Consider the following 22,687-nt stretch of genomic DNA (forward strand, 5'->3'; position numbering starts at 1 on the left):
TGAATCTCAAGAGCACTTTATTGGGCCCCTGGCCTTCAAATGCTGTCCTCGTCGACCCTGGGGCACCCCCGCCCCACACTGCCAGCTGCACTGCTAGGGAGGTGGGTGGAGGAAGCACCTCGGAGCGGCTCGTTTGCTCTGAAGGGTCTTGGGTGATGCTGGGCCACAGTATTGTGCCTCTCCCCTGCAGCCCCCACCCCACCCCCAGTAGCTAGACCCTCCTTGGGGTAGAGAAGTGGGGATGCCTGGGCCTCCAAAGCAGGAAGCTGGCCCCAAGCCAGGTACCAGTTCCTGCCTAAAATGGGCAGGGGGCCATGTGCACAACTCTTTGAGGGCAATGGTGAGGTAGACAGGGTAACACCTGACCCTGCTGCAGAGAGCGCCAGGCCATCCTGGGAGCCAGGCTGGCCCTTCCCAAGCCCAGAGGAGCCAGTGGTTGACGCAGTGAGGTTCAGCCTGCTGAGGCTGGCTGAATGGCCAAGAGGGGCAGCCAGGTCACCAGTCCCGCTCGGCGGGTTCTCGGTAGGGCAGGCCTAAGAACCTGAAGACATCCTTCTCAGTGGGGGTGGGCAGCACTTGGCCAGAGCCCACCTTGAGGCCTTGGGCACTGCGGACCACAGCTGTGCTGAGGGCATGCTCTGACAAGCTCATGCCCTTGGTCTTGGCCAGAGCCCGCATGGAGCGGTTGAAGTGGGCAGAGCCGGTGAAGTAGAGCAGGGCGCAAGCGAGCTCACTGTAGGGAACGACAATGATGTCCAGTCGTCGGTGCCGCCGCCCTGGCCCCGGGAGCTGGCACACACCCAGGTACTTCTGCTGCTGGCCGTTCTCCTCATGGCTCACCAGGTCATCCGTCAGGAACCCTGGCCCAACACAGGAGGGTGCTGGCAGGGTGGGGAGCCAGGGCCTGGGCTGCCCAGCCCAGGGCCGTCTGACCTCCCAGGCCTCTCCTGATTATCCCTGGGTCCTCTGTCCCCAGCTTGTCCATTTATTTGCAGGCTTTCTTCAGGCCTGTGTCCTTTTCTATAGAATATGCATAGTAACTCCTCCTATGGCCCACTCCCACCCGCTACACTGGGGGCATGGAAAGATCCGATGAACCCTTGACCTGCAGCACCTCTGGGAGGTGTGAGGAGCTGATTCATCTCTTCCCGGCAGTGGCTCTGGCCCCAGGGGAGAGGTGGGTTCTGGTGGAGCAGCCTCCCCTGCTTCCTGCCTAGCGATGGAACTTTGAGGCTCTCTAGCCTGGGGGCCACCTTGCCCCTGCCCACCTGCTCACCTGGGGGTGGGGCTTATACCTTGCTGCCGGAGGCTGTCCAAGAGGCGGCTGAAAACGCCCTGGTGAGAGCGGCCATCCGGGTGGGTAAGCAGCACGTCCATGTCACCACAGGTTGCCTTTCCCCGACGGTATGAACCACATGCCACGCACAGCAGCCCGGGGTTGAGGGCCTGAGCTGCTTTCCGGACCTGGGAGAGGACAGTGAGGAGGGTGAGGGCTGTGGGCCTTCCCTGTCCCAGGAGCCCACACACCCCTTGGGTTCCAAGCCAATCCCTGGATGCAAGGTCCAGCCTGAGAGAGAGCCTCAAGGAACAGAAGAGGAGCTCCATCCACCCTGGGGAGCGTGCCTTGCTGGGACAGAAGAGAAGAAAACGCGCTCACACCACTGGGTGCGGCCTGGGGAGAGATGAGAAGGCTGTGCTCGGATTCTGAGGGAAGCTGTGGCTCTTTCCCTCTAGAGCTCTTCAAGAGCAGACAGACATACCTTCTCTGGGGTCTGCCCCAACCCATACACCCAAGTGTGTGAAGCTCCACTGAGTACAGAGGGCCAGGTGCCAAGGAGCCCTCAGCCAGGTCTTAGCAGCCCCAGGTATCTTTGGATTCAGAGCTAAATGCAGAGTGTGTGAGTTGGGGCTTGAAGCCTGACAGGTGGTTGGCAGGGTGCCCCTAGTCCAGGCCTCTGGGGAGACAGAACCCAGAAATATAATTGCATGTGTAGGGAGGGAAAGGAGAGAGCCAAGAGGGAGGGAAATCTGAGCCAGTGGCCACATCCTTACTTGGAGGAATGGGGCTCGGTGTGGAGGGAGCTGAGGCAGAGGGATCATGGTGCACTGAGTGGGTGGGGCTGAGGGAGGTTAAGCCCATTAGTCTCCACACCAGAAACACTGAGGCCTTTCGTATGCGGATAGCTTCCCAGTCTCTACCGCAGGACACTGAGATTTCTGGGACCTTGGATACTTCAATTCTCCTGACAGGCAGGCTTTGCTAATCCCCTCAACCCCCTTCTTGAGAGTGTGGGAGGAGGCCTAGGATGGATAATCCCATCAAAACCTCCTAAAACTGGAGAACTTAAATGGGGAGAGTGGGCCCTTCTGTTCCAGTGGGTTGGGGCTGGAGGCTCGCTGGGGCATTCTCTGTGCCCAGACACCGTGGCTGAGTGACAGACAGGTCATCACTGGCACTAAGGCCCAGTGATGGGTGGACAAAGGCGCTTGCCTGTCCATCCCACACCAGCCTCATAGTCATGTGACTGGGAGAAGAGCTGGAGGGTGATTTTAGCTAAGCTGGGCCAGTCTCCAGGGAGTCCTGCCATATTAGAATCATAGGCCATAGTGAGCAAACCAGTCCCTAACCTTAATGCCAGCTGAACAAATGATACATCTCACCCTAAATGTACCCTAGTCTCCCTCTAATCTAGGTTTTACATGAATTTAACCCCTAACCCAACTCTAAACCAAACCCTAATCTTGGCCAAACCTTATTTCTAGGACAATCATAAATTTTAATGAAAAGCATCCAACACTAAGAAAACTCTACTAATTCAGGTCTAACCTTAACTTGACTCTGGATCTAGCTTTCCTCCAACCCCAAACCTAATCCTACTGGCACTGTGCCTTTACACCAATTCTAACCCAAACCTTGAACCAGCCTTCAGAGGGCTGCAGAAGGTATGTACTTCTGAAAAGAGATATACAACTTTGTGCATTTTTACAGACTGTGGACAGAGAAGAGTCCATGATTTTCATTAGGTTCTCAAAGAAGTTTGTGAGTCAAAAAATGTTAAGAACCTCTGCCCTGATCCACCCTACCCTAGCCCAGTTCAAATCCCAATATCTTCAAGTAGTTCTGACCATAATCCAGCTCTGATCAAGCCCTGACATTAACCCAGTCCTAACACCATCCGAGCACCTAAGCCAGGGCTAACTCTGCCTGATACTGAGACCCCTGCCCCAGAGAGCTAGTGCTGCAACCCTTCCCTACCTAAGCCAACTTGCTCTTTGCCCACTAGTTCCAGTCTCTGGTGGCCCACAGCTTCCTCTGCCTGCTGGGCTCCCCCTCTGAGGGATCAGGAGTTCCTGGCTTTGAGCCAGGCCCTGACCCTATAGCAGTGGCTCTCCTTACTGCCCTGGGACACCTGCTTACTGTCTGCTCAATCTCTGCAGCTTCCTCCCTGGGCATGCGGTCTAGGAAGTCATCATAATGCTTCAGGCCAATGGCCTGCTGGGTAGTCAGACAGGCCTGGTTTCGGATGTCTTCTAAGCTCCGGAAACCCTGAAATAAAGAAGCCAGATGGGAAGGCTATGAGGATCCAGAACCAACGAAGAGACAGTGAATAAGCAGACACACAAGGTTTTCATCATCTCTAGACTCCAAGGAAAGCATGAGGCAGGAGCAAGCCCAGGGTCTGTAATCAGTGGGACTTGGGAAAGGCACGGGGCATGGAAGACACACCTCAACCCAGCCCTGCCCCTATCCTAAAACACTCATTCATCATCTCATCAATCTGGGGGTGATTCTGGGCATGGCTGGGTTTGGGAACCACTGTTCTGGATTCTCAGCCCCCAGGTCTGGTCTGCTCAGGAAGGCCCTTGTTTTTCTGGGGGACAGAGAAATATACTTCTTGTCTCTGCCTACACCACAGACTAAGCCTCAAAGATACCAAACAGGGTAGTTCTGAGAGCCAAGGGAGGATCTGCATGGGCCCTGGTCCCTTTGAGAAGTGATCCCTCTCTAGTCTGGGTTCATTCTCATCAAAGCATAGGGCGAGAGAAGTGTGGGACAGGAGCTCTAAGATACAGTAAAACTGAAGTGGGGGCTAGGACAGGATGTGACCTGATGGTACCACATTTGGGCAGTCTTGGTTCCAGCTCCCCAGATGTTGGAGAAGAGCTCTAAGACAGGCACGCTTTCGCTGATGTGGTCCAGCTTCCGCAGATGCCCGCTCTCCAGGATCTCGACAATCTTCTCAGCCATCCGCTTTCCAATCCCAGGGATACCAAAGGCCTCCTAGGGGAAGAGGAGGCAGAGGCAGGAAGGAAAGGTGAGAAGGAAGGAAAGGTGAGAAGATGGGAGGAGCAGATTCAGCAGTGGGGAAACTGACTCCTTTAGCAGATGTCTTGAGTGAAAGCCAGTCTGGTTGGTGGGCAACTGATAGCTGTGTAAAGCTTGGGCACAGCTGAAGATGAGAAGTCTGGCTGGAGTGGGCTGAGTAACTTGTCTGCTGGTTCCCAGAGGATGGAGCTCAGCACAGGCAGCAGAGGAAGGGCAGCGGTGATGACACTGGGCAGCATCACCACAGCAGGGGGGCCCGTGTGAGGCTTTACCCTGTATCGGGTCCTGCACTACATGGGTCATCCCTTTGAGTCCTCACGGGAACACTGTGTTTGTTACTATTCTTAGTCCCTTTTTACTCATGAGGAGACTGATGCTCAGAGGATTTGAATAACTGGCTTAAAGTCAGGCAGTTAGTGAATAATGGGAACCAGAATTCAAACCCTGGCCTGTTGATCTTCAGAGACTCAACTTTCAAGCAACTTTTTTATTACGGAAAAACTCGAAAGTAAAAGAGTATACTGAACCCCACAGACCCAACACCCAGCTTTTGTAATTATCAAGATTTTTGCCAAGCTGCTTTCATTAATCTCCCTGTTTTCTTTTGTGAAAGTCCCAGACATCAGAAAATGTTAAGCCCTCCACCTGACCCCCACTACAGAAGACCCCCACCCAGCCCCCCACATGTCCTCCCCTGGCCCCCAGGTACCTGGTAGGAGGTGACAGGCTTGTGGAAGCTCTTCAGGGCATTGATGGCCTTGGCATAGCCCAGGGCCCTCCACTTGTCTCCCTGAACGCTGTAGGCTTTGGCCAGTACTTCCAGCTTCTCTGTGATATGGGGGTTGTGGTTGATTGCCTTCTGGCTTGAAGGCTGTGCACAGACCCACTTATCCAGGCCCTCGGGGGCTGGGCTAGGCTCACCATCTCCCTCAAAGGGGGTGGGGTAGCGGCCGCTGATCAGGGCTTCCAGATCAGCAGCGCTAACCTGGGTCTCTTCCCCGTCACTGGCTTCACCATCAGAGCTGGTCTTGAGATAGGGAAGGAGAAGAGACAGTAAGTTCATGCCGCCCATGAGGAGGGCTCCTTCGAGGTGGGGGCTGAGTTTCCTAGTCAGACCCAAGTATGATGCTGCGTTTTCTGCAACAGACCTGGATCTCCTTAAGTGTGGGGCCGTGTTCCACCTGGCTTCCCCTAGTGCCCAGCCCTAGGATCCCCAGTGAAATGTGGTAGATAGGCAAATACAGGAGTGATGAATGCTGGGAAGAATTAAAAGACTTCTCAATAAAGACAGCCGTCCTCTCTCAGGGGCCTGAAACTTTCTGAACACCAGGCCCTCCCTGTTTCTGTGATCTAGTTCCCAGGAGAAGGGAGCCGTTGGGGCTGGGAGACTCCTGACCTGGGCTTGGATGCTTGCAACCGCATCTGCCCTCCAGGAAGGAGATACAGGTCTGGTGGGAGGTCGGGAAGGAGACAGGGCTGTCCTGGGCTGAGCCTCACCAGCTCCAGGAGGCGTAAAAGAGACTTGGTCTGCCTTGCTGAGCTGTGCTTGATCCAGGTACCTGCAGGATGGTGATGGCAGGTTAAGACACCAGAGTCTCACCACATATCTGTTTCCAATCCTTGTCGACTCTGAAATCTTTTTTTTTTAATGTGTCTAATTAAGACAATGAGAGTTTAATAGCTCAAGAAAACATTTGAGGAAAGACTTGGACCAGCCCACCTCTTGGGGGTGAAGATGCCGAATCCTGCTGTGTCCACCAGCCTTCTCTCCTGCAGGCACGAGCTCAGCCAGGCTGACTTCACCAGCTGAGCACCTGGGGGCAGCTGGGGCAGTCTAAGGAGGCGGAGGGCTCGCTCACAGTCCATGCCTTCATCCACCACAATGTGAGTGACCCCTGGGGCCTGAGCAGGGCATATCTGGCCACCATGCTGGACAATCTGCTTCTCAAAGAGTTCTGCCCGGGCTCTCCCAATGCCGGTGGGCAGAACATGCACCCGCACGGAGCTCAGCCACTCTGTGGAGGGGGCATCCAGACGCCTGCTGTCATACTCAGACATGATCCAAATGAACCCTTCACAGTCCCCTTCCCCCAGTCATTTTCCTCCACCCTGCCTTCTGGGCATTCCACCACAGTATACAGTTAATTTCCTCATGGGCCATCGCCTGATATAACAGGCAAAGATTCTGATACGTCCTGTTCCCTGATGTAACCTAGAACTGTGTCTGGCACATTGCAGGGAGCCTATAAATCACTTCATTTGATCATTTATTCTTTCAACACATATTAATAGACACTTATTATGTATCAGGCACAAGGCACATGCTTTGCTACTATAGGCCTCACAGTCTAATATATTCCCCTCTCCCAACCCAGCCTACCATGTAAGTTTTTGCCATCTATTTGTCACTTTGGCTGCAAAATAGCATAACTCTGGGGACCTGAGAAGGATCCCCTCCCCTCACCAGCAGGCAGCTTCCTAGAGGAAAGGATTGTATCGGTCATTTCCTTAGGGACCAGGGGGTAGTTTCTGATTTATAGAGGCCTCGGCGTGTGGTAGAAGATGAAAGAGCAAGTCACCTGTCGAAGACTGGGGACCAAGTTTAGGACAAGGGAGGTACAAACAAACCTGCAGGCTCTGGGTGGGCAGAGTTAGCTGTCGTATCTGATTCTGGGCATGAAAGATGTAAGAAGCCTGAGGCTCAAGCACATGAGGGCCCTAAGGGTGGGTCCACTCACCTCCTGCTGCTTCTCTGTCTTCCCTCTTGGGAATCTTTGCAAGAGTTGTTGATGATGGATTGGTGTGAATTTTCTTCCGCTTGGGAAATGCCTTCAAGATGCCCTTGGGGTCCATTGAGGTATGGCTGGACCCAAGCCTTTCTGTTGGAAGGTTGATCAGGGCAGTTGTCATGTGCAACCCAGACTTGGGGCTCCCCAACCCCTCTATGAAGGTGGGGTCTCTACTGACAACAGTTTGGGGACAGTAGCCAAGTTCCCAGGAGTCTCACAAAACCCAACTAAACTTGGCTTAGCCTAGCTCTACACATGGACAAAGGAGCCTGGTAGGCTACAATCCATAGGGCCACAAAGAGTCAGACACTACTGAAGTGACTTAGCATGCACAATCACCAGTCTTTCAGAATACTGGGGAAAATAAGAAGAGTGGAAATATCCAGGGAACTTTTGAAGGGGGAACAAATGACATCATGGGCTTCCCTGGTGGCTCAGATGGTAAAGAATCTGCCTGCAATGTGGGAGACGGGAGTTTGATCCTCGGGTCCGGAAGATCCCCAGAAGGGAATGGCTATCCACTTCTTCCCCTGAGAATTCCATGGACAGAAAAGCCCGATGGGCTACAGTCCATGGGGTCCAAGGAGTCAGACAGGACTCAGCGACTCCCACTTTCACTTTCAAAGGGTATCATTCCTCAGGGGGCTGCTTTGAAGATTAACTGTGCAGTATCTGCTCCTGCTGCATTCCACTTCCAAAAAGCTTTACGAAAATGGGATACCAGACTAGGAACAGGCTCCATCTTTAGGGAGTGGGGATTGGTGGTGGGGGCGAGGGGGAACCTGTTTATCTTTCTCTACCCGCATCACAGGCCCGCAGAGGAAAACGGGGAGGGTTGGGGTGGCTGGTGGAGTTTAGGGAGCCGGGGTGAGGAACGCCCTGCACCTGCTCTGGTCTTGGACCTCTCGGCACCGGAACGCGCAGGCCCGCAGCTGCAGGGAGACGCACGACTGCAGCAGGTGTGGGGCGCCTTCCGGGACTGTGGAGTCTTGGCCTCACAGCTGGGGGTGGAGAAGACGCTGGCAGGTGTGAGGCACCCGCCGCGTACCGCAGCTGCCGCGCGCCAGGGACTCCCTGGGTGGGGCTAGGGGAGCGCTGGACTGTCCGGATCCTGTCCTGAGGATTCCTCCCCACTCCCCAGATTTGGTACAGAATAGGGTCAACTCCGGACCCGACGGGTCACCGGGGATGGACAGGCATAAACTACTTACCAGAGCAGCCAATGAGAGCAGACGGAGGGCGCGGGGTTCGCGGGGTGGGAACAGGCCAATGCCCAGAACATCTTCCGGGTCATCCGGAAGTGACCCTAGGCGGAACGGTTGCCATGGCAGTGGCCAGGCACGCGGCTCGTTGGAGGTAAGATGGCGGTGACCGGCTGGCTGGACAGTCTGCGGGCGGCAGAGAAGACGGCGCTGCTGCAAGACGGTAACTCGAGCCCCCGCCCCCCCCCCCCCATCCGCGAGCACCTTGTTCCTTTCCACCAGGGTCCAGCCCTCCGCGCTGGCGCCCCCGGGACGGGCCCAGCCCGGAGGGTAAGGCTGGAAGGTCGCAGCCTCCTGCCAGGGCAAGTTCTGCATTTGCAGATGAAGAAACCGAGGCTCATATAGATGAGGCGACTGGAACACCCTTCTCTGAACACCCCTAGTTTCCTCCACACTACCTCGCTCCTCTCTGCGTTCTGTTACTAATAAATAATTCTTTTCATGTTCACTATGTCATTTGCTTTTCACCGCAGTCCCGAGAGGCTGTTTTCCACTCTGTTTTACAGAAGAGGAGACTGAAATCCAGGATTTTAGGTCGGCTGCAGCTCCCCCAGTCAGTGGTAAAAGTGGATCTTGACCTGGGATCCCATGAACCCCAGTCTGGAGATGTGTCATAAGAGACGCAGGACACCTGCGCTGTAGTTAGGACTTTGCCTTTAATTTAGCGTGGGCTCCCCAGTCGGCCTCTTATATTTGAACCTCACTTTCCTCATCTGTAAAATGAGGTGAATTGATTATCTCTGTTATCTCTGAGGTCCTTTGCACTTGTAATGTTATGTTTGTAAGTGAACTTCTACATGTTCCTTGGGTCTTTAAAGGAGACAAAGCAACGCTTCCCGCCCCACCCCACCCCCTCCCCCGCCACTTCCCCCATTCCTGCTGGTTCTGGAAGAGGTAGACACAGGGGTATGGAATTCTGACTTTCTAACACCCTAGGATTGGCCAGTGCTTGACGGTCCCTTCCTGGACCCACTTGGCAGCCAGAATGAATTCAGTCTGAATTCCTTGTAGCTTTCAGGAAACTGGCAGGGACTGAAATCCACAGGTAGAGGCCAGTCAAGAAAGCTTGGAAAGTGAAATCAGCTGGTCATTTGCTCCTTTATTCAGGCAGCATTTAGGGATGCTTTTACTGTGTGTTAAGTTGTGTGCTAGAGCAGATAGAAAAAGACATGTTTCAGGAGTTCCCATAGTGGTCAAGAAAAAAAAGGTAAATAAATGAGAGAGTATGTGTTAAGTAGAAGTTGGACTTTTCTATAGAATGCCATGAGAGCACAGAGGTGGAAATGGTTCTTTCAGGAAGATCTGACAGAACAGGTGATGTTCATGGGCCCTAAAGGATAGATAGGTGTTTGCTAAGTGGAGAAGAGGGGATAGTTATTCCACCAAGAGTAACTCACATGTGAAGACACAGAGGTGTTAAAGTGTGTGGATGATTCCTAGGGGCATAACAAAACATTTAGTGAGGCTCAAGCCTTTACCCAGTCAGTCCTAATATCTACCTACACTCTGTCAGGTCCTGGGTGCTAGGATGCAAGAGTGAATAAAAGGTCCCTTTTCTCGAGGAGTGTTAAGGGGAAATGGTAGAACATGAAAAGAAATTGCAGAGAAGTTGGAGTTGTGATAGATCTCCTTTGCCAAACTAAAGATTTTGAACATTATCTCATAGGACGGTGAGATTTGTTTTTATTGGAAGAAGTACATAACATATAGTCACCATTTTAGCCTTTTTAAAGTGTAGTTTTGTGGCATTAATTATATTTACATGGTTGTGCCCCCATTGCCACTATCCATCTCCAGAAGGTTCATTTTCAGCTGCAACTCCATACCCATTAGCTACTAACTCCTCAGCTGAAACTCTGTATCCATTAAACACTACTCCTCAGTCTCCTTATCTTTGGCCCTTGGCAATCGCCATTCTACTTTCTATCTTCATGAGTTTGGTTACAGCACGGACCTCATATAAGTGGAGTATATGATACCGTTGTTTTGTGACTGGCTTATTTCACTTAGCATAATGTCTTCAAAATTCATCCATGTTGTTGCATGTGGAAATGAGGAAATGTCATTTGTTGCATGAGGAAATTTTGATTTCCTCCCTTTTTAAAGCTGAATAACATTCTTCCATTGTATGTATGAATATACCACATTTTGTTTATCCACTGGTGTGTCAGTGGACACTTGAGTTGCTTCCACTTCTTAAAAAATTAATTTTATGAATTTTTATTAGAGTATAGTTGCTTAACAATGTTGTATTTGTATCTGCTGTACAGCAAAGTGAAATCAGCTATTCATGTACTCCCTCGCTTTTGGATTTCCTTCCCATTTAGGTCACCACAGAGCATTCTGTAGAGTTCCCTATGCTATACAGTAGGTTTTCATTAGTTATCTATTTTTGCATAGTATTATATACATGTCAATTCTAACCTCCCAATTCCTCCCCAGTCCCCCCTTGATATCCGTACATTTGTTCCCTACGTCTGTGTCTCTACTTCTGCTTTGCAAAAGCATGTGTGTATGCTTAGTGGCTCAGTTGTGTCCAACTCTGCAACCCCATGGACTATAGCCCACCAAGCTCCTCTGTCCATGGAATTTTTCAGGCCAGAATGCTGGAGTGGGTTGCCATTTTCTCCTCCCAGGGATCTTCCAAACCCAAGGATTGAACTGGTGTCTTCTATGTTAGCAGGTGGATTCTTTACCACTGATTCGCATGGGAAGCCCTGCTTTGCAAATAAGATCATCTATACCATTTTTCAATATTCCACATATATGCATTAATATACATATTTTTTTCTTTCTAACTTCACTCTGTATGACAGTCTCTAGCTCCATCCATGTCTCTGTAAATGACCCAATTGTGTTCCTTTTTGTGGTTAATATTCCAATGTATATATGTTCCATATCTGTTTAAAGAAAAAAATTTTTTTTTGAAACTATTTATTTTGGACTGTGCTGGGTCTTTGCTGCCGCGCGTGAGATTTCTCTGTTGATAGTTAGACGATCATGGGCAACTCTCTAGTTGCGGTGCACAGGCTTCTCGTGCCTAGATTCTGTTGTGGAGCACAGGCTCTAGCACCCTCAGGCTTCATTAGTTGCAGCACACGAGCTTAGTCGCTTTGCGGCAGTGTGGAATCTTCCCAGATCAGGGATCAAACTCGTGTCCCCTGCATTGGCAGGCAGATTCTTAATCACTGGACCACCAATGACGCCCCTGTGCCGTATCTTTATCCATTCCTCTGTTGATGGACATTTAGGTTGCTTCCATGTACTGGCTATTGTAAACAGTGCTGCAATGAACATTGGAGTACATGTGTCTTTTTGAATTACAGTTTTTTCCGGGTGTGTGCCTAGTAATGGGATTGCTGGGTCATATCGCAGCTCTGTTTTTAGTTTTTTAAGGAACCTCCATACCGTTCTCCTTAGTGACTGTATCAGTTTACATTCCCGCCAACAGTGCATGAAGTGAAAAGTGAAAGTGAAGTCGCTCAGTCGTGTGCGACTCTCTGTGACCCCGTGGACTGTAACCTACCAGGCTCCTCCGTCCATGGGATTCTCCAGGCAAGAATACTGGAGTGGGTTGCCATTTCCTTCTCTGGGGGATCTTCCTGACTCAGGAATTGAACTCGGGTCTCCCGGCTTGCAGGCAGTCACTTAATCCTCTGAGCCACCAACAGTGCATGAGGGTTCCCTTTTCTCTACACCCTCTCCAGCATTTATTGTTTGATGATGGCCATTATGACTGGTGTGAGGTGATATCTTATTGTAGCTTTGATTTGCATTTCTCTCATAGTTATGTTGAGTGTGTTTGTTGGCCATCTATGTGCCTTCTTTGGATAAATATCTATTCAGGGCTTCTGTCCATTTTTTGATTGGGTTGTTTTTTTTGCTATTGAGCTGCATGAGTTGCTTATATATTTTGGAGTTATTTTGTCAGTCACTTCATTTGCTAATGTTAATATTTTCGCCCATTCTGAGGGTTGTCTTTTCATCTTGTTTATGGTTTCCTTTTCTGTGCAAAAGCTTTTAATTTTAATTGGGTCTTTTTGTTTTTATTTATTTCGGTTTTTGTTTTTGTTCTTATTTTTGTTTTTATTCTTATTACTCAAGGAAGTGGGTTACTTCTGCTTTTTTTTTTAAACCGTAAATAACTACTGCCGTGAACACAGATGTGCAAGTATCTATTCTAGTCCCCGCCTTTCACTTCCTTTGGAAGTGTTCAAACAAATACTTTATCAACCAGGATTTTGGTAAGTTTTTTTGTTAGTGATATCACAAAACAACAGTGTTAGTTTTTTCTCTCCCTAATCAAAACCTAAAAAAGGAAACAAAAAACCCTAATGTGTGACTATGCCTTGTTAAACCACTCCTGGAGATCTGCCCTCCTGATGTGTATGTGAGTGGGCAGAGAATGTGGCTGTCTGCCCACCAAGAATCACTTCTCTTGATAATGAGAACCCAGTACACTTTTTCATAAATCATTATTTTTTCTGTTGCAAATTGTTGATTTGTTCAATGATTGCTATTCCTGGTAATCCCATTATTTGCAGGAGGGGGACATCAGTATGTTAACAAGTTTTTTAGAAAAATTAAAACCAGAAAAAAGTAAAGAGTACATTGTATGTGAGGTCAGTGTTTTATGAGACTTGATATGATACATACAACACACAGACACATACATATAGATACACACAAATACACATATGATCGATTACATATATACTGGATTGTGATCTATATCTTATTTCTTACCCTAGGTCCCATTCAGAAAGTTTGACAATCATTGGTCTAGAGAAACTGACTCTTTGTGAGCTATGTGGTATCTTTCATAAATAATTTATTTTCATTGTGGAAATATGAAAAATAAATAAACAAGTCATCCATAATCCTCCCATGTGGCGATAATAACAATTGACATTTTCATACAGAAACATCCATATTTTTTCCATGCATACAAGCTCACACACATACATTTTTTCTTTCACCAAAATATCATAGTAATATACTTAAATTTTTTTATATTCACATACATGAGTACATTTAAAACTGACTGAGCTATGAGGGAAGCCCTAAATATGTATTAGAATGAAGTATAGATGAATATTATGATCTTGGGTAAGGGAGGATATTCTAAGCACAACTTCTGGATAATAACCACAAAGGAAAAAATAATTGACTATATAAAAAGTAAACATTTGTTTGAGAAAATCTACTTTAAACAAAAAGGCAATTAAAACAGACTATTTGCAACATGTGTGGCATGTGCTTACTATATACAAAGCTCAATCAGATTAGTAAGAAAAAGATGAATACTGAAATAAAATAGGCTAAGGCCTAAACATGTAATTCACTAGAAATATGAGCAATAAACCCTTAGAATACTGTTCATCCTTATAACCTTAAAGCCATACAGATACCCTAGTATGGTTATTAGAGCCTCAACTTTGGCCTCAAGTGAGTTTAAGCCCAGGCTATCATTTCCTAGCTTTTATGACCTTGAACCAGTTACATGATCTTTAAGCCTCAATTTTCTTTATTTGTGAAAGACAAGTACTGGAGGCACAGAGGATTATTGTGAGAATTAAATGCAATCAAGTATGTAAAGCGCCTGGCCCATAGTAAGCACTGTGTCCTGCTGCACTGACGACCAGACTCCAGGGAAGAAGAGGGTCAGGCCCGACACCCTCAGCTACTCACAGGCAGCCCCTTGTACCCGCCTCCTGACAGGACAGCCTCTGCCAGCTCTGTGAGCCAAACAAATGATTAAGGGTGGTGTAACCTAGGGGCCTATGGAGAGGCCCTGCAAATTTGGGGGTGAGTGTCCCCAGAGTACAAATTCGGAATGACGCGAAGAACAAGGTCTCGGGGAGTGAGTGGACAGCAAAAGGCTTGGTAGATTGGATGCAGTTGCAAGTGTTGGCTAGTGGCTCCTTCAGCTGATTAAGGGCCTTGGGGCTCTATTCATCAGGGAAACGCTGGGTACCTGATTGCTGGGCATTGGTACTGTCTCACTAAGGAGCCTACCTGTCTGTTTACCTGTCTGTAAAAATGGGAAATTATCTAGCCACTTTTAAGAAGATGCTTAGGATTATACTACTGAGATGGAAGAGTTGGTCTCGGAGATGCCCTTGAATTCTTTCCTTTTTTTTCCTTTGAACATACGTTACTTTTGTTTTAGTATGAAATTGTTTTAACATTTGTTTTCTTTTAAATTTTTATTGGCGTGTAGTTGCTTTACATTGTTGTATTAGTTTCTGCTGTACAGCAAAATGGATCAGCTACCTATATCTCCACTGTTTTGGATTTCCTTCCCATTTAGGTCACCACAAAGCACTGAGTAGAGTTCTCTGTGCTATACAATAGATTTCATTAGTTATCTATTTTATACATAGTATCAGTAATTTATATATGTCAATTCCGATCTCCTAGTTCATCTCATCCCCCCTTCCCCTTGGTATCCATATGTTTGTTCTCTATGTCTATGTCTCTATTTCTGCTTTGTAAATAAGACTGTCTATATCAGTTTTTTCAGATTCCACATATATGTGTTAATATGCGGTATTTATTTTTTCTTAATTCTGATTGCACTCTGTATGACATACTCTAGGTCTGTCTAGGCCACTACAAATGACCCAATTTCATTACTTTTTATGATTAATATTCCACATCTTCTTTATCCATTTCTTCTCTTCTTTCAATGAAAGATGAAGTGATGTTCTTTCATTCTTTCAATCAATACTTAGCTGAGCTCTTAAAATATGCCAAGTACTATGCTTAGTGTTTGGGAAACCATAGATAGAGGGGATAAAATCCTTCTTATCTTAGTAAAGAGACAGGCACTCATCATCCAGAATTCACACAAATGTAAAACCATAACCAAGGAAAATACCATAGGGAGAATACGTGGGCACTCATGTCAGGTGCTGTGTGATAGGAATGGCATAGAGATGTGCAGAAGAAGGCAGAGTGAGGGGCACAGCTGGAGGGAGTTGCTGGTTGGGAAACCCAGTTCAGTAATCTGAGCACATAGGCTTGGTTTTAGGAACTGGGGAGAGAAAGGTAAATATGATATCATTCTTGAAACAGATACTTTTAAAAGTATCATACTATGAGATAAACGCTCCACTGTGGACATGAATAAAGCACCAGGAAGGCATAAAGAAATAAGTGATGAATTTTGCCGAAGTGGCTAGGAATGATAGTTTTAGGAAGACTTCCCAGTAGAAGTGACATTTCAGTTGGATTTTGAAGGGCAAGGAGGAGTTCAACAGTTGGGAAGAGTGGCTCAGACAGTAAAGAATCTGCCTGCAACGCTGGAGACCCAGGTTCAATCCCTGGGTCAGGACGGTCCCCTGGAGAAGGGAATGTCTACCCACTCCAGTATTCTTGCCTGGAGAATTCAAGTCCATGGGATCACAAAGAATCAGACATGACTAAGCAACTAACACTTTTTTAGAGCTATTGCTCGTAGAATAATCAGCAGAACAAAGACATGTTCAGGGAAAGCAAATGAGTCCCAGGACTTGTCTTAAAGTAATGGTGGGTGATGGTTGTCAAGGAGTTCGTGGGAGGCTCTGGGAAGATTTTTAATATGCCCATGGCTGTTAGTGTTTCCCAGGCAGATCTCTGGATCTGAAGGCCCACGGCAAGGGGAGGCCAGGGGTAAGACCCTCTTTTGCTTTGTGCCCAGGGAGAAGAAAGGTGCACTATTTGTTTCCCAATGGGAAGGAAATGGCCGAAGAGTATGATGAGAAGACAAACGAACTACTTGGTAAGTGACAGGGGCCCCCGGTGGGCCCTTAGGAACACTTGGGGTGACCTGAGCACAGGTAAACAGGCCTAGCTGAGGCTTCAAGGAGAAGCTCAGCAGTACATGTGGGAGCTCGGCGAGACTGAGGCCCTTGAGGCAGAATTGTTCCTGAGAATAACCCGAGGTCAGGGCCGGACACCAGAGATGCAATGGGTGTCCACTTGGCCAGTGAACCTCACTCCACCCCCAGGCAAATGAGAGAGTTAACTCTTCTAAGGTGTGATTGGGGGTGTAGAGAAACCACTGGGAAAATCTTCACAGAGAAGGTAGAATTGAAAGTAAGCCTTGTGGGCTAAGTCATGGTGAAGGCAGCTTTCCCTGCACTTTTTTGGCTTAATTTTTGTTTTGTTTTCTGAAACCACATCAGGAACAAGCAAGAATCAGAGGCAGCAGCTTCTGACCTTGCCTCAGAGGCAGCTCTGTTAAATATACCCCTTGTCTTGGAGAACATCTGAATCAAAGGGAGGAGGAAGGAGAAATGGTGATTTTGCGGCATCATCACTTTCATTCCTGCAGCCCTTTTCCCTTTTTGTCTAAGAATAAGCTCATGAATAGAGGCTCCAGCTCAGATTTCTGGAAATTATTTGATTTGCTCATTCTCTGTTCTCAGGTATGCATATCAGCATGAACTGACTTCCCGAAGCTAGGTGGCTGGTTCTTTGACCCAGGGCCTGAGGCTGTCAGCAGTGGGAGTTGGTCTCTTTTTATTAAGTTTCACCTGAAATGCTAAGACCAATGATGGAATCATGGGCTGGGTTATTTTCTTGTCATTATTCTTGACTTTAATTTCTTCCTGGGCCTGATGGACAGGTAGTACTGTTGAGGGAATTTCTTTTTCCCTTTTTCTGACAGCTCGTAAATGTCTAGAACTGACAACATGGATCACATGGGTTTGCATTCTCTTCATCTCCAGTCTTAAAACGTGTGTCCTGCGCATGCTCAGCCGCAAAGTGAAGTGTTGATCCTTCCTTATTATGAGCTGCTTGGGTTCCAGTCCCAATTGGTTTAATATGGTGCTATTAAAAAATCTTGATGTGTTTAGCATATGACACTGATTTGGTGGAAACCAATACAGTAGTAATATCCTCACAATGCATGGTAATTGATAGCACTCCCGGGGTGACAGCCTTGGAATGCCTAATGGGGTGAGCTAATGAAAGCAGAGGTCACGTGGGCTGACCAGCACCATCACCAGGCCAAGGACTCGCCACAGCTCCTCTCGCTGAGCCCCCAGTGGCACTCTCTTCTTCTCACAGAGCGAATAATACAGCTATTGCTGCTGTGGCTATAAAAAAAAAAAGTAAACCCCAAGGCCTCTTAGTTGTGCTTGGACACAAACTTGAAATGAAGAACAAGCCCAGTTACTTCATTGGTAACATCCCACGTGAACCTGTCACTTTCCCTCGTGGCAGGTCAAGACTAGACAGGGGCCTCCCGACTCCTTTTTCTTAAAAGCAGAAATGGAGGTTCATAGGAGAATGTTGTTTGAAAAAGTCTACCTAAGGATAGTAATACTGTACCTTTTATTGGGCGCCATGCCAAGTGCTTTACACCAACCAGCCCCGTCACAGCTCAGCGTGGTAGGTAGGTGCTGCTGCATTAATTTTACAGTCAGGAAAACTGCAAGTTTCAAGAGCTTAAGCACCTTGCTCAGAAGCACATAGCTGGTTAGTTACAGGGCTTGGGTTTAAGCCTAGGTCTGTGTGATGAAGAGCCCGTGCTTTTAATCCACAACAACATACTGTTGGGAGTTGAGAATATTTAATCCTGTTTTGTTTTTTTAACTAAATTTTGTTCTCCTCAGAATGGCCCAAGTAGAGACTGGTGGGAGCAGGACAGAGAGGAACACTCCACTCAAACCACTGGGCCCTTTGAACAGCTGACCCTTTTCTTATTCATCTCCAACCACCCCACCCCATGCCTGCCAGCTTGCAAAATACTGTTTGTTTTTAATTTTTAAGTATAAATAATCCCAGGGCCTGAACTGACTTTCACTTGTGCATTCGTTGAAGCAAAATATGGACAGGGTTTTTGTGGTGTAAATGGGAATGGTTTCCATTTTTTATTTTTTTCCAGCTAATTATACAAATTGGATAATTGGTCAAACTGGTTTTCTGTCTGAAAAACCCAGAAAGTAATTTATAGAGAGAATTACCAATAGTGCATCTGTCTGGGTCAGAGCCCTTCCAGTCGGTGTTAATAACCATAGTAGTGTCATATTTTTTTTCCTGCCCGCTCAATGCTATTCATCCCCACCCCCCACAATGAATGCTGTATGTGTATTCATAGAGAAAAAAAAACTGAAGGGCCCCATAACAATGATCGGAACATCAAACCAGCCCTAGAAGAACACAGCATGTCCAGGGGGGCCGAGGCTGAAGGGCAGGCCATCCCCCAGCGATTACATTCGGATTACCGGCTTAATCTGCTGTGGTATTTGACCGCCAGCCTAACCACCCCAGGCTGCATTTGGAGGATATTGAGCACTTTCATCCCCAAGCACTTCACCGGCTTTATAAATGACCCACTCGATTCCCTTCAGCCTCCTCAGGGATGGGACGTGGCAGCTGTTTAATAGCCACATAGCAATGTTGCAGTGTTTTAGGGCAGAAAAGAAGAATCCTGCATCCAGTTTAAGCTGCAGGGAGTATTTAGGAAAGGGGAATGTAATTACCCACACTGGAAGTGGGCCAGGGCTGGGAGCTCTGGGGAAGGAGGCCTTTAGAACCTCTACTTTCCAGCCCACCTGAAAGATGGGGCCTCCTTTCAGCAGTCAGGGACATCAGCCTGCTTCCTGCTGACTTAGGAAAAAGGCCCCAGGCGCTGCCTCCTTCATATATTCCCCATCAGACCCTTTACAGGGTCATTGAAAGTCTCCTTTCCAAGGACTGGCCCTGGCTCAGCCAGGAAGATATGACAGCGTCCCGGGGAGCTGCCTTGCACACACCAGTTTGGGTTTAACATATAATCAAATCAGAGTGACAGCAGGTGGAAACAGTCTTCTGTTGCCGCAGGAGCTGTCCTTGAGTTCAGGAACAAAGACAGGACAAGAAAGACAAGACGAAGCGTGTATTTGCATGTGTGCATCCATGCCCACATCCATGGGAGAAATAATAAGGACTTCACCAAAATCATTTATTGGCTCTTATCTCACAGGGGAATGAATACAGAGACCTTCTTCACATTCTAACAAAGAATTTAACCCCAAGGTGTTAAAAATGGTGAAACAGCCAAGGGTCCAAGTTTCTGTGACCTGAGTGGCTTTTAAAGGCCAGCAGTAAGGAAACCAGTAGCTAACTTTCCATCTCCTTAGGGTCCTTTTGGGGAACATTTCTGTTCCAAACCCAATTATTCCATAGATAAGAGTAGAAAAGAGTAGATCAGAATTGGCTTTCCTGGCCACACTGGCACTGTGCTTCAGGACACATGATTTAACAAGGCCCGTGATCACCGGACACCTCACTTGTCCAGCCTCAAATAATTAAGTGTTTTTCAGAAATTAAATTTTCAAATAATTGAAGCTTTTCTTTTAAATGCTAAAATCTTAAAAAGAAATAGAGCTTTAAAAAAAAAAAACTAAAAATATTATATATGCTATTGAATATTTTTGAGGAGGACATTGCAACCCACTCCAGTATTCTTACCTGTAGAATCCCCATGGATGGAGGAGCCTGGCTGGCTACAGGGTCGCAAAGAGTTGGACACAACTGAAGAGACTTAGCACAGATAAATATTTATAGAATACAAGTTAGCCATTTACTAGTGATTCAGATTCTGGTCTTGGAGTTAGGAGACGAGAATTTTACCTGTGGATTTTGCAAGTGAGTGTCTCTTTCTGAGCCTTGGTAATTCTTTATACTCTTCCTTGGAGAGAGGTAGCAGGGGTTGAAGGAGAGCAGGCAGGGAAGAATGCTATTTCTCATTTGAAAGATACAAGCATTGGACTGGACGCTTTCTAAAAGAACCTCCACCTTTAAGCTCTGTTTTGACTGTTCTCACCTCGGGATCCCATCAGGGTCTAAGGATGCTTGTTTGCCCTCACACCAAATGGTCCCACACGCTTTTTAGTTCTGACCCTGCATTCAGTGTGAGCTACCCCATCGTGCTGTTGTCAGTATGCCTGGGAAAAAATAATGTCCTGCCTTATTCTACACATCGCATTTTACACGTGTCTGAGTAAGAAGCTGGGAGTGATCTTTTCTACAGTAGAGTGAGATACACCGGTCTGTCACAGTAAGTCACAGCTTAGAGGCGTTTGTCGTTTCTGAATTTGTAGCTGTGAAGGCTGCAACCCAGAAGACTGGCTTCCTAGTTAAGCAAGGTATTACGAGAATAGATTTGGATGTACTTCTAGTCACAGTCCAGTCACTTAAGAGAGAAGTATTTGTGAGAAAAAAAAAAAGTTGCCTATAAAGCATATTTCCAAGTTTTACTCTTCCTTATTAATTTTCATTATAAACTTGGAAATGTGTTTCTAGGGAGAGTTTCTGGCCCTGAGACGTAATAAAATCACATTGCAGAATTCAACAGACCTTATAAAAGCACATATTCAAGGGAAAATCCTCATTTTACAGCATACTTTTGTGTTCAGCTTGTGTGCCTTACTTAGAGCAGGGAGGGTGTTTGGGGTTTGGCGCAGCTACTCAGAAGAAACCCATCCTGAGAATCACACTCACCCCCCGGCCCAGAAAAGGAGCAACCACCACAGGACACCGGGTGCTTTCTGAGTTGTTTAGCTCCTCACGGCCACTCCAGGAAGGCTGCTGGCCTGGAGCAGCGCCTGAGCCGCCACCTGGGAGACCCCCATTGCCTCAGGGAGGGAAGGAGCCGAGCGCTCGCGCTTGGGAAAGCCCCTTGTGGCCACGGGCTGCTGACAGCAGTCGGCCGTGACAGGGCTGGGTGGGGTCCCTGAGCATCCCAGTGGGGCTCTCAGTGTCTACTGCACTAGACTTTTCACTTAAAATTTCCATAAAAGTGTGGGCCTTACCGGAAAAAAAAATTCTTATGCAAACATCTGGGCTGTAAAATAGAAATGATTATTTGCATTATAAAAGGATGATTCCACTCTATAAGAAATTTATGTTAGATCTTTTATAAATAATACACTTAAAATATGGTGTGTGCCTCACGTTTCCTGTAAATACAACTGTGGGGGTGTTATTTTAAGCCAGGTACACCTGAAATGAGTAAACTTCTCAATTTGGACTTCTGAGTCATGAGACAAATCTGCTTATCAGCTTTCACACTCTTAACTCATTCTTCCTTTGCCTATTTTTAGAAGGAAGAATGCACATCAACTCAGGCTTCTTGGGATCCATATTTTCCCTGTTACTAGTAGCCACCCTTTTCCCAACCTTCGCATCATCCCTGTGCTTGAAGTCATACCTGGGGGTTTCTGACTTCACTTGGCGCCTTTCATAGCTTTAATTCTTTTTGTCTGGGCTCCCTGATCTGTTCTTTACAAACTGTCTAATATTGAAAATGCTCTCCTGAGATTTCAGGGGTTGTGAGGTCCCTGCTCAGATGGATAAAGTTAGTCCATGAAGGCCTGTCGCTCCCACTTTTATCCTGTTCCTGTACCTAAAGTGATGTCAACGATTCAGCAGAAGAGAGCAGAACACCTTTCCTCCCCGTAATCCCACTGCTTCCTTCTCTCCTCAGTGAGGAAGTGGCGTGTGAAGAGTGCCCTGGGAGCCTTGGGCCAGTGGCAGATTGAGGTGGGAGAGCCAGCACTCCCAGGAGCAGGGAGCCTGGGGCCTGAACTCATCACGGAAAGCAATGCCAATGTATGTCTCTGTCAGGTGTCTTGGGGAGGCTGGGGGAGTGGGCTGCTAGCCCTCAAGGGCAGCCACCATGTCTTGTTCACCTCCTCATCTCCAGTGTGCCCACCTGGACGCAGTTCCCTTGAATGGATACCCAAAGGGTTCTGGCTTAGTCATCCCAGAGCAGGGGCTCCAGGCTTCGTAGGTCACAGCAGTGGAAGCATCAGAGGAGAGCTAAGGAGCTCCCATTTTGTCCCCGGGTAGAGCTTTGTGGAGGGGAGCCATCCCTTCCTACCCCTCTCCAAGAATAGTCCTTGAATTGGATTTGCCTTCTGCAGCCCATATTCGTGCGCAAAGACACCAAGATGAGTTTCCAGTGGCGAATTCGAAACCTCCCGTACCCTAAGGATGTTTACAATGTCTGTGTGGACCAGAAGGAGCGCTGTGTTGTCGTCAGAACAACCAACAAAAAGTAAGTGGCATGGTAGGCACCTGCCTACTTGTGTATGAGCAAGGTGGGGGTGGGGTTTGACCTAGGGTTAGGACTCAGACAGTTCCCCACCCCAGAGGGTAGAGCAGCCTCCTCTTCCAGTGCTGAGAGGGGCAGAAGGGCTTTACTACAGCCCTAGAGCATTGGAGAAGGAAATGGCAACCCACTCCAGTGTTCTTGCCTGGAGAATCCCAGGGACAGAGGAGCCTGTTGGGCTGCCTTCTATGGGGTCACACAGAGTCGGACATGACTG

At 47.7% G+C, this 22,687-nt stretch overlaps 2 protein-coding genes across 4 annotated transcripts in view; one reads left to right on the plus strand and one right to left on the minus strand.

Annotated features, from left to right (window-relative positions):
- On the minus strand, nucleotides 1-8,462 carry POLL (DNA polymerase lambda). Of its 3 annotated transcripts, XM_019952762.2 has the most exons (10): nucleotides 8,328-8,462; nucleotides 7,066-7,206; nucleotides 6,048-6,342; nucleotides 5,724-5,886; nucleotides 5,249-5,354; nucleotides 5,037-5,155; nucleotides 4,109-4,282; nucleotides 3,419-3,547; nucleotides 1,296-1,464; nucleotides 1-860 (listed from the first exon to the last, which is right to left on the minus strand). In XM_019952762.2, exons 2-10 carry the CDS (start codon nucleotides 7,178-7,180, stop codon nucleotides 496-498), a joined length of 1,635 nt encoding a protein of 544 aa, XP_019808321.1. In that variant the 5' UTR covers nucleotides 7,181-7,206; nucleotides 8,328-8,462; the 3' UTR covers nucleotides 1-495. The 3 variants fall into 3 exon arrangements, with proteins under 3 accessions (XP_019808321.1, XP_019808319.1, XP_019808320.1); XM_019952760.2 differs by having other exon boundaries at nucleotides 5,037-5,354; XM_019952761.2 differs by lacking the exon at nucleotides 8,328-8,462 and adding an exon at nucleotides 8,002-8,311 and having other exon boundaries at nucleotides 5,037-5,354.
- The window catches only part of DPCD (deleted in primary ciliary dyskinesia homolog (mouse)), a 22,151-nt gene continuing 7,856 nt past the window's right edge, over nucleotides 8,393-22,687 (plus strand). Inside the window, exons 1-4 of the mRNA XM_019952764.2 lie at nucleotides 8,393-8,541; nucleotides 16,063-16,143; nucleotides 21,844-21,968; nucleotides 22,283-22,416. Of these exons, the coding sequence (XP_019808323.1) occupies nucleotides 8,478-8,541; nucleotides 16,063-16,143; nucleotides 21,844-21,968; nucleotides 22,283-22,416 (404 nt within the window). The 5' untranslated portion in view covers nucleotides 8,393-8,477. The remainder of the gene's footprint in view (nucleotides 8,542-16,062; nucleotides 16,144-21,843; nucleotides 21,969-22,282; nucleotides 22,417-22,687) is intronic.

Source organism: Bos indicus, chromosome 26 (assembly GCF_029378745.1).
Source record: "Bos indicus isolate NIAB-ARS_2022 breed Sahiwal x Tharparkar chromosome 26, NIAB-ARS_B.indTharparkar_mat_pri_1.0, whole genome shotgun sequence".
Taxonomy (NCBI): Eukaryota; Metazoa; Chordata; class Mammalia; order Artiodactyla; family Bovidae; genus Bos; species Bos indicus.

Bases quoted from the DNA above. Each gene is read 5' to 3' on its own strand.
- POLL (XM_019952760.2), bottom strand. From the start codon at position 7,180: ATGGACCCCAAGGGCATCTTGAAGGCATTTCCCAAGCGGAAGAAAATT. The intron at 6,343-7,065 runs GTGAGTGGACCC...CCCCCTCCACAG, and splicing joins AGACAGAGAAGCAGCAGGAG to AGTGGCTGAGCTCCGTGCGG. The intron at 861-1,295 runs GTATAAGCCCCA...GTGTTGGGCCAG, and splicing joins GGACAGCCTCCGGCAGCAAG to GGTTCCTGACGGATGACCTG.